This window comes from Sitodiplosis mosellana, unplaced genomic scaffold, assembly GCF_009176505.1.
Source record: "Sitodiplosis mosellana isolate CC-2019 unplaced genomic scaffold, AAFC_SMos_1.0 Smas_scaffold_30, whole genome shotgun sequence".
Classification (NCBI taxonomy): domain Eukaryota; kingdom Metazoa; phylum Arthropoda; class Insecta; order Diptera; family Cecidomyiidae; genus Sitodiplosis; species Sitodiplosis mosellana.
Window position 1 is genome coordinate 1,448,908 of NW_022595272.1, and position 15,548 is coordinate 1,464,455.

Here is a 15,548-nt window from a genome sequence, read left to right on the forward strand (position 1 = left end):
AATACACGTATTTTCATTATCAGTGGAAATTTCCCGGAATTTGAACATTTTTAACTGTAGCATTGAATTGAGTCAACATATCTGTAATCTATTCTTCGCCAGAATTAATCTGTTTAAATAACAGCTGAAATTATTTTGTTGTTACTCATATGTGACATCTCATTAATGAAACACAATTCAAGTCTCCACTTGGTTTTGCATTCATCTAAAACCACAGAAAAAATGTCCGACAGATGTCACCCATGAGCCCTTTTATATGCAAACCAAAAAAAACCAAAAGAAAATCTAAATAAAGAAAAAAACTTCTTTTATTGAAACCAAATACTGTCTAACAATTGGATTGAAAGACGATACAGTGGTTTATTGCGTCTTATTTTAGAAAACGAATACACATTTTGAATGTTCATAAATTGTGTTTGTAATCGCGCCGTCATGGTTGCAATACAGTGTGACCAACGAAACGTACAAAATTCACGGAAAACATCTGACAGTACATAGGCAATAAACTTTAGTGGCATTCATTAGAAATCATTTTTGGATACAAAGAAAAAACCACAATTTTTCGACAATCAAAAACGCTCATTTGAACAAATTGTACGAAGTTACCTTGCATCTCGATTGACACGATTCGTTTTGTGTGACGAACAGTTTGGAAACAAGTTGTTCAGCTGTCTGTAAATACATTTGGCCAAAGTGAGTATTGAAAGCAATGACGGGAAAAAGTAAAATATTTAAGAAACTCCAGTTCGTATGTGACGTCACTTTCAAAGTCACTTAAAAATATGTCATTTTGAGTACTTCGGACAGAAAATTACACTTTATCGATCATCGATAGCTAGTTTTCAATTGTTTTTCCATTGTTTTAATGTTATTTCCGCAGGGAAATTTTGTGATTGAAACATGGACAATGATGGACTCGACGGCCTGTCACAAAACCAAACAGAAAAAGTATTACAATTCCAAGATTTGATTGGGATTGATGATATTATACAATGCCGCGACATATTGACACGACACCAATGGGATCTCGAGGTGGCAATTCAAGAGCAGCTGAATCTGCGTGAAGGACGACCCTCAATGTTCGCCTCATCAATAGAAAATAGAGAGCCACAAGTCATAAATGATCGTTACTTACAACGAATCTTTGTTAATAATCGTGAACCGGTTCCACCGCACGGCTTCACTGGAATCATAGGATTTATCTTTAATTATGTATTCAGCTTTTGTTACAGTACATTGTCGTCGATTCTGTCAGTGCTTCGTAATTTAGTGCGCGGCAATGAACGAAGTAAGTTGACAGTTGGAATAAGTGGTCATTGATTAAGTGACTTTTTATGTTGATTTCAAACTAATCACATGCAATTTTTCAGCGGTTGTTACAGATCCATTAGCCGACGTAATAAATTTTATTCGAGACTATAACGAGAAATATCCAAACCACCCTGTATTCTATCAAGGAACATACGCTCAGGTTTTGAACGATGCAAAACATGAATTGAAATTTTTGGCCGTTTACTTACATTCCGAAAGTAGTTCTGAAACGGTCAATTTCTGTCGAAACACATTGGCCGATCCAGAAGTTATTGAATATATTAGTAGCAATATGCTGTTTTGGGCATGTGACATCACGACACCCGAAGGTTACCGAGTGTCACATTCGATTAATACGCGATCCTATCCGGCAGTTGTTATCGTTGGCGTTCGAGAGCATAAGATGGTGATCATGGGACGAATGGAAGGTTTTTGCTCAGCACCCGAATTCGTTCGACGGCTGCAATCGGTTATCAATGACAACAAAATTTGGCTTACTCAAGAGAGACAAGAACGGTATGTACAGACCAAAGTGATGAGTATTTTGAATGACCAATCGAAATGATTGTGGTTTGATATTATTCATTAAGTTTGGACATAATAAAATAAAAATCCATTTCTTCTTTTCAGTTTTGAAAGGAAATTCGTGCAAGATCTCAGGCAGCAGCAAGATGAAGCTTACGAGCTGTCATTGAAGGCTGACCAAGAGAAGGAGCGATTGAAGCAATTGGAAAAAGAACGATTATTGCAAGAACAACAGCAAGAAGAAGCTGAACGTTTGGAAAAACAACGCCAGAAAGAGGTAAACTCCAATCAAATACTTACTATTTTATCTGTATTCGGCTGCTCATAACGGAAATGTCTAATTTTGTTTTCAGGATATTGCACGGCAGAAGATTGAACGAGCATTAGAAGTGCCAGCCGAACCGGATTCCGAAGACTCGGACGCCATACTATTGTTATTCATTCTACCCAATGGAGCACGCTTGGAACGAAGATTCCGTCGTTCGGACATGTTAAAAGTGAGCGATTCTTGCAAGAATATTGCGCAGATTATATTCATTTCTCATTTTCTGTAACAATTCGATACTATTAAATGTGTGCTTCTATTTCCAGGATTTGCACACGTACGTGTTTTGTCATCCGCAGTCACCGGATCAATTTGCGATAGCGACCAACTTCCCGAAACGAACGCTTGAAACGGAAACATCCGAAGTCCAAATCAATACAGCCGGCATAAATAATCGTGAAGTTCTTTACGTATATGATTTGGATGCATAAAATTCTAAAGTGGCCTATGAAAAACATTCAAGAACATTAAAAATTGAAATATGCACGGTTCTTGTAAATTCGGACACAAAGTGCTAGCCCTCCTCCATTTTCAGTTTTCATTTTTTCATAGTGCTTTTCGCTTTCATATTTGGTTATTGAATCAATTTCTACATCACCAACTGCGATTGAATCACATCGGCCAAAAGAAAACAAATGTCTCGAAACTTTGTGTCCCTGTTTCACCAAATCAAAAAAAAAATAAGTTCACCACAGAAACAAAAACGAATTACTTGTTGTGTTTGAATAGCGTCATCATTTTAGGGGTTTTCATCGCTCTGTTGATTGGAGCGACGAATTCCAAGCAATCTACTTTTCAACTTTCATTTGCAATAAATATTATTGATCTGTCTCACCATTCAAAACCTGCTATAAGCGACTATAAGTACGAGTACTTAGTCCACATGAACTAGTTTAATCGATAACAAACAAAAAACAGAACAACTCTCGTGAAAACAAATTGAAATATACCGTTGATCTATTGAAATGTTTTTTTACATATCTTTTATAAGATACAAGTTTGAATAGGAATGAGAAGATTGGAAGAATGAAGAAAAAAAAGGAATCAAATAAATGGAAATGCTTTATTTCACACCAACTATTTGCGGCTTTCTATTCTATTGCGTCATTTTGTAGCTTCGTTTCCAGTGCAAACAGGCATTTTAGAAGAAAATAGTGAACTCCATATCAACGCAAGCACGCATGATTACATCATCTGTACCTTCAATAGGTTTGCGAACCTGTCCATAAGTCAACGATTGTTCAATATTCTAAATTCTTGTTTTTATTTTCATAGGTTCAACTGTAATTTACCATGTGAATCATTCGATGGCGCGGATAGTCAACATCGTGAACCATAAAATTTGTCAAATATTCTGGCTTCAATTTCGCATTACTCAATTTGAAGTGCCCCTGTAAATTCAATTATATTCATCTCTATGGATTAACTTCTGGGAAAATGTTTGAAAATTTATTACACTTTGTTCGCCACATTTCGAATCACTATTCATGCCATCAGAAAGCATAAACCATGGACCAGATTCGTCTTTATGAAATCTCTCGCAATGTAATATTTCATAAAAGTGTTCTGGATTATCCGAGCATCTTCCACTTCCTTCTTTGCATCGCATCATCGTGATATTCATCTAGAAATTATTATTTTTTTGTTCAAAAATGTTTATAAGAATTTTGTTTAAGTTTTTTCTTCAACGTTTTTCCCTCTATTAGATAAAACGAATGCAGTATTTGTTGTAAAAACCAATATACCAATTTTTCTTGAGTGTTGACCGTTGGGATATAGTATTCTCCATGAACAGCATCGTATAGTCCATCGCTGTTTATTTCGTACGTAATATCAGTAAAGCGTACGTAATGTTCCAAATTTTCGCTTGGATCGAGAAAGTCACAGTTTCCAAAATTGGTAATATTCACTTTCTAAAATTTTCAAATGGATTTAATAAAGAATTTCAATGCAATTTTGTCCTTCACAAAATTTTTGAAATTAAGCACCATCTTTAATTCCAAAAATTTCATTTTTTGAATTGATATCGAATTCGAGAAATTCATACTAACAATAGAATTCACTGGACATGTTATTCCAAGTAAAACGGCGAGAAAACTTATTTGAAAAAAGGTCGTTGAAACCATCTTGGTGTTACACCTGGATATGACAGCACCAAATTCAATATTTGTATACCACTTTAAATCTACAAACCCAAATCGAATGCTCCCGTATCAAAACTAAAGTGAGCAAATCGTTGGTTGAGCTAGCCTTATATACACATGCTATTTGTGCAGTCCAATGTTATGGAAATAAGGTGTATCATTAATTCGGCTGACAATTGTCTGCTCAAGCAAAATGTTACTCGGAAATTATGATCATTAACAAAATATGCTAAATCTCACAACCTTTGCATTATTCTGCATTTTTTCTAACTGAATCACGTCATTAACTAATGTCAAGTTGGTAGTTGAATAAAAAAAAAAAAACTATAAAACAAATACATACATTTGTACGCGATTCATATTTTATTTTGCATTTTCTGTGAATAACAATTTTGGAAATATAATTTCCGATTTAGTTTCAGTTAATTTTGTTTTAATTTTCAAAAGATGGCTTCGACATTGCATTCAACGAACACAATAAAATGAATTGTACAATACACAATATTTAGCGTCAAACGTCGTAATAACAAATTCCGGCGCCGACAAATGAAATCAGCTTGCAAATGTCCCACTGTCAATAGATATATTCGTTGTAGACACATCAATTAAACTAATAGCTATCCGTTTTTATTTACACAGAGATTTTCGAAGCGTTGCAGTTTCGTTTTAATAGATATTACATGCAGTTTTCTTTTCTGGATGGTTATTGCCGTGACTAAAACAATTGAAAACAGGGCCATCATTATATGCTTTTTTTCTAAATAAGCAGTTTTTATTTTTTGTACATTTAAAATGTGGTGGTAATATTTACTGTCGCATTTATAAAAGCATCGAGTGTGGGTTTTCTAAGAACTTCTGGAACCATTGTAACCAACGAGCACCCACTGCACCATCGACTGTGCGATGATCACAGCTTAATGTTACTGAAATGAAATCGCTTTGTTTGAATCCTTTCTCCGAATCTTTGTCTGGCACGATTCTTTGTTGCGTTCCACCAACGGCCAAAATACACGATTGTGGTGGATTGATGACAGCACAGAAGTGTGTAACGCCTGAAAACAAACCGGAAGAATAGTATCATTATTAAGATTTCAATAAAAATCATTCAGTACCAATTCCAATTGTTCAACAAAGACAACTTTTGTCACTTACCAAACATTCCAAGGTTTGATACGGTGATGGTACCGCCTTGGAATTCATGGGGTTGCAATTTTCCGTCACGAGCCTTGGCAGCCAGCTCTTTAATAGCTTTGTTAATCTCAATTAAACCTTTGCGGTCAGCTTGTGAGACGATTGGTGTAATCAAACCCTTGTCAGTTGCAACAGCAACCGAACATTCGACAGAATCGTATCTAAACATTGAAGAGAAAATAAATTATTTTTCCCATGTACAAGAGTGTTTGCTCAATATTCAGTGGCATTACTGTCGAATGAAGCTGCCGTGCCATGATGAGTTGGCTTCAGGTACTTTCTTTGATGCTAAAGCGGTGGCCTTAACAACAAAGTCGTTGAATGACAATTTAACACCTTCCTTTTCTAATTGCTTGTTGAATTCTGCACGGACTTTTGACAACTAAGAAAAAAAAAAGACAATTTGGTATTGGTAACTCGTTTTCGCACTCATTTCACTTATATAAAATAACTTACATTATCCACATTGATGTCAACAGTTAAGTAGTAATGTGGGATTGTGACTTTCGATTCCAACAAACGTTTGGCAATAACGGTGCGTGTGTTTGAAACTGGAATATCAATGTAAGCAGCACCTGCGGGAATCGAGGCTGGAGCTGGAGCAGAAGCAGCTCCACTTGACAATGATCCAAGATCTTTACTTGTGATTGATCCATAGGCACCGCTACCTTGGCCTTCCAAGCGCAATGATTGTGCTTCGGCCAACCGTTTTGCCATGGGACTAGCATAGACTCGTGGGCCACGTTGTTCGACAGCAGTCATTGGGCGTGGAGCGGATGGTGCCACTGGGGCAGCAACGATTGGTGGTGGTGTTGGCGTTGGTGGTGCGGCAGCTGCTGGTGCTGGAGCAGCGGCTGGAGCGGCAGCAGGAGCACCTAGATAATTATCAAAAATTACAACCCAAATTAAAACCAATTCACAAATAATGTCGAATGGTTCACATTGTTTGTACCGGTATCTTTGAAGTCTTTGAATGCAGCGACATCGGCTTCATTTTCAACGATAATACACACTAATTTGCCGATGGGTACATCTTTTTGGCCGGCTTCTATGAGAATTTTGGCCAAGTATCCTTCTTCAGGTGTTTCGAAGCCCATTGTCGCTTTATCGGTTTCGATTTCCGCCAACAAATCACCTGTTTTGAGAATCCATACAAAAACACGCATTCGCATTACGTAATGACATGAGATAATTGGTTAAATGTTTTCATTAAGTAACTCGCTTCGTTTACATATCGCACGACTCTATGGTCCGATAAGCGAACGAAAAGCACGCATCGTGTTATTTTTACACGCACGTCTTATCAACTTTTCGGTTATAGTATACATTGATCAGCGTTATTGAGTGATTGCCAAGGACTTATGCCGTTTACGTACCTTCATTCAATTTGTCGCCTACTTTCTTCTCCCAGCTCACAATTGTGCCTAATTCCATGGTCGGTGACAATGCCGGCAATGTAACTCGGGTGTGCGGTGGGAGATTGCTGCAGTAGCCACGGCAAAAATTCACCTTCCATACTGATGGCTGCAGATTCCGACTTTGACTTATGCTTGAAGCGGCTCTGCGAAATACAATTTAAATGAAACACACATCATTCACGAAATCAAACATAGGCGAACACATACGCTTATAAATTCTAAGCTGATAAGAATGTGCGGCAAAATGATTTACGTAATCACTTATTGTTCCAAGGTGAAATATGAATGACTCGCGTGCAAAGTGCTGACCGAGTGAATGACTGCGATATTGAAATTGTGTTAGCAAATCGATCATAACGAGAACATAAAGAATATAGTGTTAGATGATGTGAGATGCTATAAATGGCCGATTAATTGATAATATATGGCTTCTATGGAAATGAAACGGGGCTGGGCTATAGGAAAACCTATCACATGAATCACGCATATTTTATCGTAGTTTGCCAAGAGTTTTAGCAAGCTGAGAAATACTGTCAATCTCTCTCTTTCCCTGAGAACTCTTTTTTTCATATCGCATTGAATCGATTGGATTATGAGTTCGGTTTTATATGTGACCGATTATTTATTCGCTAAAAATGGGTATGACAACTCAAATGTTCAATTGACAGAGTGGATCACATGCGGTTAGACGTCAACGATTCACAGTTCCTTAACATGATTTACGTCATCAATAGATAAACAACAACAAATTGCCAACAAAATGTAAGAAACTAACACATGAGTTGGCGATTCAATTTATACGGGGATTAAAACCATGCCATTCATTATCATTCAATATGTCAATTCGGCTCTCTCTTTGCTTATATATACATACACATTGTATATAATGCAAAATAGCACGACAATTTCTGACGTTTACACACTGCACTGCTGATTATGATTACACAACCACACATAACCTCAAAGCTATGCAATTTTTTTCTCAATGAAAATTTTCCAATCGACCAAATAGATATCGATTGAGGCAGATGAAAACTATTTTTTTCTTGACTCTTGTCAATGCTCACCTGTGCGATGTGAATTTTTCGGCACAGCGATAGCTCAAACAACGAACGGCATTCAGTTTGGTGACTTTTTTCAATGAGCCACGGAGAAGATTTTCGTTTCGTGCAACAATTGTTCGCAACATTTTTACGGCTGAATTGTTCTGTTATCGACAGAATCAAAAGTCAATTGTGTTCAAATGTTTTCTTCGCTGCGTATATCAAATACACGGAATTTATGTTGGAATTCAAAACGTTTGAATTCTGCGAAAAAATAACAAAACTTTACGAGCTGCCTGCCAAAAGCAGTGTGTTTGTAGCGACCTTACTACTGTCTGGTTAGGTCAAACAAATGCAAATTTTCGTTCTGATTCGATTTTTTCTCTTGCTCAGCCACTTGTCAATTTCAATACGGTGTGTCCAGATTTCAACTGTCACTGTCTATATATAATGACAGTTTGAATGGGTCGTCCCAAGCAGCAGAATCGCATCGACTCGAACATTGTTTTTTGTGAATGGGATAAAGCCATTGTGAATGGTTCACATTATTGTTTTTTTTTTCGTGTGTCGCATGGTTGAGATTAAGATCAAGGCAATTTGGTTGTGATAAAATTGACGAGAATATTTTTTTTCCTTATCATGCGAGGTAGCATTTTTTTTTCTTCCCACGAAATCTCAGAATAATCTGTATTTGCTTGGGATCAACTTCTTATTCGTAGTTTAAGCAAAGGATTGTTTGGAATTCGGTGAAATCCCATGAAAAACCGCTTATACGTGATAATTCACATTTCATCTTCTTTTGAACTAAAATGTTATATTGAAATAGATAAGAATCAAAAGTCGCCGAATGCTCAACATTTTATCAGAAATATATTTAGAATGTCAAGTGGTCTCATTCATAAAACGAAATCTTTATAGCAGTCGATAAATAGTCTTCCATTTGCAAATAGAAACAAAATGCGGCTTTGAAATAAAGGTGACCGTTTTCGGCCAATTATTTCGTTCAGAATGGAAGAAAAATACTCTTTCGATAAAATGTTTTGCTTCCATTGTTGTCTTGTTCCATTGCTATTTTTTTCTCTCATCGGAGCAGTTTATTGGTTCGAAAATTCGAGCGCCGCAAAAATAACATTTTTCATTTATCATCACAAATTGAATTGTGGTAGGTTTTTAAAAAACCTTTATTGACTTTGGCTTTTTTGTTATCTTCCACCTTTTCCCACTTGTATTGTTTTTGTGTTCATAGGACAATCTGAAAAACCATAAACACCATAAACCATAATCGACGTGTTAAAATGTGTTGCATAACAAGTGGTTGAACGCTGGTTTTTTTTTCGTTTCTTTCACATCAACACCAAAAACAGAACATTTTATGGCCTTTACTATAATGGAAAACAGAGTGCGCCTCGAGGAAGTCATCATTTCATTTTCGGACAAATTTTCAACACACAACGCACACACAAACTGCAAATGAATAGAAATATAAACAATAAAAAACCCTCCGAAAAGATGAAGAGAACAAATCGCTTGAAAACCAAAACAAACCGAAAAATAAAAATTAAAAATACAGGCGCTAATACTGCTGCACCAACTGCCAACTTGCAAGCCAACAGTTCAAACGTTAACTCGCTTCTGCACATTAGGCGATTCGGCATTTCACCTTTTTCGTATTGTTTTATCTTTTGATTTGCCTCAAAGGATAATTATGATGGTAACTTGTATGATTTTCGAATCGTATATTTTGCGGCCGGCCCACTTGAATGCACCTAACATTTAAAGAAAAAAAAAAACATAACAAAAAAAAAACTGAGGAAGCAATTCAGTTGTCTTAACACTTATCTGAAATTTTGGCCCGCAACACAGAAGAAAAAAGGGGAAATAAAAACATAGTGAGAAAAAAAAACGGGTCTCAGCACTTAACCGAATATTCCTTTCATTAGAAATGGATTGATGCAGTTTCATTGAACAGAACCAGGAAGAATATGATCGAAAAAAAAATATAATTCTGCAACAACACGTATTTACGAGCCGTGAATGCCATAAAGACTGCATAATGTTTCGATAATGGCAAAAGTTATCGCGGTAATTTTTCAATAAGTTGTCGTTTTGAGCAAAGCATACAGCGTTGATTAGTAAAAACAAGAAGCCTGTAGCGAAATTCCCATGCCATGGAGAGTCAGAAGAAGAAGAAGAAGAAGAAGCATTCTTGCCTTCAACTTGATTGCTGCACCACCGTAGTCGATAGATTTTTCATTACCACTATATCCGATCGATTGACTAATTTATTTTCAATAAAAAAAGAGATAGAGAGCCGATGACGATGACGACAAAGAGAGGTAAACAAATGATAGAACGCTATTCGCTAACAAGTTTGTGTGAAATGGTCGGGCATGGAGTCGCATAAAACTTTTTAAGGTCTTTGTTTCATGGTGTTCAATGCGTTTCGATTTGATTGTGTGATATACAAGTAATTTTCTATCGTTTATGTGGCTCTTTATATATCTAGTTGCGTTTCGGGTCGTGTAGTCTGTGTGTGGTGATGATGAGTCTATTGGACGTTTTGTCGGTGTACGCGCGCGCTCGCGTTGACTTTCGGCAAATGTTCGAGATCTCCACACAAATTGGTGTGTATGGTGTATGCGCACGTCACATCACACAGGCGGTGACATCAAGAAAACCAACATGAATGGAAAAACGAACGAAAAATAAAATTGATGATTGAGAATGAATTGTGTAGACCGCGTCATCGCTGACACAAATACACATGCACACGAAAAGTGACTAACTGACTGACTTGAAGTATTGGAAAATTTCATTTTATCGCATTTTATCTCTAGCTATTGTGTGTCTTTTTCCTCTCAATTCGTCTGTTTATTGTGGATCATGAGCGCTTTTCGTTTGTCTTGAGTTCGTGAGAAGGGAACGCATGGATTGTGTTTGATTCTCTGCTCTTTTTTTTCGCTGTTCGTTTCGTTGCTTTGCTTTCATTGATTCACGATCATTGATAAGTTCACCGCATATTATTGGAAGAGAGGTAATATTCAATACTTCAATTAAGGTGGGGTTTTCTGTGCACTGCGAGTGGAATGAAGCACAAAATCTGTTTTTCGCTTTGTACCGGAAAAAAGAATAAGAAGAAGGCATGACAAAAGACTCTCGGCACTCGAAAACAATAGCAAGCAATATTGCACGTGAAAAATCACAAGAATGCCCATATTTATTTTATATCTTAATACGTATTGTATATTCTTTTTGTAAATACTAACTCACTAATAAATATTCATTGTTGCCATTTCGGGCCCATTGCACACGCAACCCGAACCAATGGAATGAATAAATTAATGAATTCCATCTCGCAAACAAGTACATCCAGGGCATCTTGCGAGAGGGAATCAGCCAATGCGACCAATGCTTCGATGTAATTTTCGAGTGCAAATACTTTGCACAACGGCAACAACAACAACCACAGTAACAGCGACAAACCGAAACACGGGCAACGCAACGAAAGACAACCGCTCGCCATGGATCGCAAAAGTTACAAAATTGAGAGCTGAAAATTTCTAAATGCTGAAGCAATAAGTTCATAACTCCGCCTTGCCACAGCAATTTAACGTTAAACAACTACTGTTCAATTCCCACGGTTACGGTTGATAGTTGTTGTTTTTTTTTCTTCTTCTTCTTCTCCTTCTTCGCGGCTTTGGAACGCAACAACACACAACGAACGTACAAATATAACAATAATAAGTAATATCTCACGCTAGTTCGCTTTAAAATCACATTCCAACAAAAGAGCGTACGTGAATTCATGCAATATGTGTGCTGTTGGTTGTGTGTACGACTTCTTTAATCCGTAAGATCGATCGCGCTCTTTTCACATTTTGACTTTACATTATTTGCCGCAGGCGCTGTGTAATTCTCATATTCATTTTTTTTTCTGTTCGCTTTACCGCTGATATGTATGTTTCTTGTTCGGCTCGCATCGCGCACTCTCTGTATCTCACTCTGTCTGTTGCTCTCAGTCGGTTGGTCGTTCCAGTATGTTTACTTGTACTTTGTGACCAAAATGCGCTATTTTCTTTTGTGCTTCTCTCTCTGGAAATATGATTTTTCGACTATTATATTATTATTGTCGATACAGATATGTGAGTGCTGTATGGCGAAGCGCAGTACCCGCTCACACACCAATTCGACTGAACAGCGCGACGAGCGCACGAGAGAGAAAGAGAGAGAGAGAGAAAGATGGAGAGATGCATAATCATATTCGGTGGATTTTTGTCGTATTCATTACATACATATTACTTTTCTGTTAAACCACTTTTCGTCTTATTTATTTTTCTTTTGTTCTGTCTCATTTCATTTATTCCTTCGTTATTTTCATATTTTCTCATTTTCAAAATAAAATAATAATCAAGAGTAATGGACTCGTTGCGTTGTGCTGTTTATGCATGATTCTGGTAAATGCATCAGAGGAAGAGGGAAAAAAATTGTACGCCATACGAACGAAGCTGAGACAACGATTTTAATTTCGTTGATTGCGACTTATATGTGAGAAAGTAGCTCTAAGAGCTTTGCGGCCAATTTGATGATTATCAGTTCTGTTTGTATTCACGAAGCATTTTCTTTTCGGAATATATTTTGATCTCGAAAATCGAATTACTTCTTAAATAAATATTCTGATCTTCGGTGAGTCAATAGATGGGCAATAATGACTTTCTCCCACGGAAATCTGTCTCAATCTAATACGATTAAGAGATCAACTACTTTTTTTTTTTCCTCTGAGATGCGTTTAACTCAAACATTTTATGGTAATTGTTGGTGTAGTATATCATAAAATACAACGCAGAAAAATACGTAATGTATCACAAAGTTTTCCATTCGTCTTCCATTGTCATTATTCTTTATCGAAAAGCGTCTGCAAAAAGAAATCTCGGAACGAAAGCGTCTCAAGTGTGTGATTCATTTAGTTTTTTATGACATCTGCATGCTTTAATCCGAACGCGATGGATTTAGTGTGAACGTATTCGATAAAAGTAAAAATTTTTTTTAATCTCTGTTTCAGTTTTATTGTGCGAGAAAAGGGATAAAGCTAAACTGATGTCAATTAAGTGAGAAAATTTTTGAAAATTCCGTCATAAAGTTTATTGCAGTAGCCGAGTCGATCATTGTGTTTGATCAACGATTTTCGAAATGGGCAAATTGCCTTGGCTTAGTTGTGATCGAGAAGAAGCGCTTTTTTTGTTTTAATTAGTCCTTCTTAAGTTGGCGCTTTTCGGTGAAGATGTGAAGCTCATTTTGTGATCTGATATCACTAATTTTGCACTTTTGTCGCTACTTCTTTGACTTCTTATTTCTTTAGATCAGCATCACTGTGTGTATATCTATATGGATATTTTGAATTGTCTACTAGAAGTCATCGCAACGATTATTATGCATACAGATTATCATAATTAAGCATCGACAAACTTCTGCACGTTCGCGTCAAGATTGTGTGACAATGTGTCTGTGTGTGAGTGTGTTCTGTTTTTGTTGTTCGCGACGCACTACAAACCCAACAAGTTTATTATCCGTTCCTATTTGCTTGGATTCATTTCTACAAGAGCCATTCAAAGACGGGTCATCATCAATCTTCCATTTATGATTAAATAGCTTTTTGTTTCTATCAAAAGATGCGTGCTACTTATTCTGCGGTTCGATTATCTACATCGATCTATCTACTGGACCAGAGAAACAAACTGAGAATGAGAGAGAAAATGTCCACGCCTTGCTATGGCAATAATCATAAAATCGTAAAGGAATAAAACTGGTCATTATAAATGATTGTAGTCAAATAAATAATAAGTCGTTCTTTTTTTGTGTTTGTCTTTAATCTTGAAATTGGTGTGTTTCAGTTTGGCGTTACAGTAAAAAAATGCCGACACTAAAAAGCTGATGAACATGTGTATTGATGATTAAAATCAAAGAGAGAGAGAGCGAGAGAGAGAGAGAGAGAGAGAGAGAGAGAAAGAGAGATAGCAAAGCCAACGAGTGCTGTTCGCTCTTGTACAAGAAGAGGCAGCCAATTGTGACCAAAGTTGGGATGGCACATCGTATTACAAAACAATCAACAGTCACAGAATGTTCAAGTTGAAACGAAATATTTTCATTTTAATTGTGTGTATGTGTGGGGGACACATCGATGAGTTGATGGAGTTTTATATGTTGTTTTAACTGCGAAATGCGATACACTACAACTCGAACTAAAACACTATATTTTCATGTTATTATTTATGAGCGCGCGCTGTGTGTGTGTGTGCTGGGCTGCGATCTTTTACGGAAGATATTAATCAAAAAAATTCCAAAAACTGTCATCGGTTACTGAATATCAAGTTCATCATGCACGGCGATGCTATTTTTATTTCATTCCAGCCATGGAATGAATGGGCATGTCTTGAACATGAACGATATATAGAAAGCTACACCAATTTATTATATTGAACAGTGTGTTTTTTTCCGGGCAGAGCTTGGTTTACCCTTTTCTGCGCGTTGTTTCGATCGCAAAGGATTCGTTAAATTTGGACAACGATATAAAGAATGACCATTGTCATTAAATAGATATAATATTGGCTTTAATTTGATGTATGCTCTATGGATAATATGCGCCAACGACAGTCACATTCACAGCACGCTTCAATCTGCAAAAAAAAGGCGAACAAAATGTGTCTTATTTATGTCTATAATATGCAATTTTTTTTTCAATAATGCGGTATGCTTGCTTAAAAGCCAAACGAAAAAAAAAATCACACAATCATTTCTTTTGTTTGCTTCTTTTCTTTAATAAAGACCGAAGAGACGAAATGCAAACAACGAATTTGTGTCTCATGATCATCGCGATGTCTGAATGAACCCATGAGAACGATACGACAAATAAATATAAAAAAATTAACATGCTGATTATCGTTATTCGATCATTCCTTCTTTGCTGCGGTTCTGTGTTCTTTCTCTCACTGTGTGTGTGTGAGTGTGTGTTGTTGTTGTATTCATTCGAGAGATATTCTCGGATTTGGAGCTTATTAAAAATATTATGAATGTAGATATTGTTAATTTGTTAATAATTTATTTCGGTATTCTCGGTTAAATTCATAATTAATTATTCAGCTCCTTTTTTGTGTGCTGTTCTCCCCTCTTTGCGCCACGCATTTCGGCTTCGTGCTGCTGTGGCTGTTGCTATCGTTGTGCTTGACATTTGAAACCCTTGTTCGCCCAAACAGACATTTCGCTGAACCGATAAAACTTCTGTTTGATTGAAAATCACTCTTGTAAACAGACCCAATAAAAAGCATTTGAAAGTTAATTACTTGTGTGGTGAAACGGTGATGTATTTTATATAATTCGAAATGAAAAATAATCCAAAAACAAAAGCAACTTGCTTGGTTGGACTTTCCTTTATGCGCACACAGTGATCACACTGTAAAAGAGCAAATTATATTCTCTCTTTTCTTCTGAATGAATGTTGTTTAATCAAAAGCGTTGGTTAAATTTCAGCAGGGGATCTTTTTGGAAAAGCCGCCTCTTAAGCATCTAGATACATACGGTCGTTCATCGTCAACGGTGT

At 36.6% G+C, this 15,548-nt stretch overlaps 3 protein-coding genes across 5 annotated transcripts; 1 reads left to right on the plus strand and 2 right to left on the minus strand.

Annotated features, from left to right (window-relative positions):
* The first annotated feature begins 27 nt into the window (after window positions 1-27).
* Window positions 28-3,238, plus strand: LOC129569250 (FAS-associated factor 2). Its single transcript, XM_055447924.1, has 6 exons — window positions 28-693; window positions 881-1,288; window positions 1,371-1,827; window positions 1,942-2,113; window positions 2,190-2,333; window positions 2,428-3,238. Exons 2-6 carry the CDS (start codon window positions 901-903, stop codon window positions 2,590-2,592), a joined length of 1,326 nt encoding a protein of 441 aa, XP_055303899.1. The 5' UTR covers window positions 28-693; window positions 881-900; the 3' UTR covers window positions 2,593-3,238.
* LOC129569251 (uncharacterized) lies at window positions 3,212-4,471 on the minus strand. The gene is made up of 5 exons (XM_055447925.1): window positions 4,213-4,471; window positions 3,907-4,074; window positions 3,618-3,785; window positions 3,454-3,552; window positions 3,212-3,380 (listed from the first exon to the last, which is right to left on the minus strand). Exons 1-5 carry the CDS (start codon window positions 4,285-4,287, stop codon window positions 3,303-3,305), a joined length of 588 nt encoding a protein of 195 aa, XP_055303900.1. The 5' UTR covers window positions 4,288-4,471; the 3' UTR covers window positions 3,212-3,302.
* A 174-nt stretch (window positions 4,472-4,645) lies between these two features.
* LOC129569249 (dihydrolipoyllysine-residue acetyltransferase component of pyruvate dehydrogenase complex, mitochondrial) lies at window positions 4,646-8,402 on the minus strand. Of its 3 annotated transcripts, none has more exons than XM_055447923.1 (8): window positions 7,982-8,400; window positions 6,873-7,057; window positions 6,449-6,631; window positions 5,953-6,371; window positions 5,730-5,878; window positions 5,458-5,657; window positions 5,091-5,357; window positions 4,646-5,020 (listed from the first exon to the last, which is right to left on the minus strand). In XM_055447923.1, exons 1-7 carry the CDS (start codon window positions 8,101-8,103, stop codon window positions 5,125-5,127), a joined length of 1,491 nt encoding a protein of 496 aa, XP_055303898.1. In that variant the 5' UTR covers window positions 8,104-8,400; the 3' UTR covers window positions 4,646-5,020; window positions 5,091-5,124. The 3 variants fall into 3 exon arrangements, with proteins under 3 accessions (XP_055303898.1, XP_055303896.1, XP_055303897.1); XM_055447921.1 differs by having other exon boundaries at window positions 5,117-5,357; window positions 7,982-8,385; XM_055447922.1 differs by having other exon boundaries at window positions 4,646-5,357; window positions 7,982-8,402.
* Between the last annotated feature and the right edge of the window lie 7,146 nt (window positions 8,403-15,548).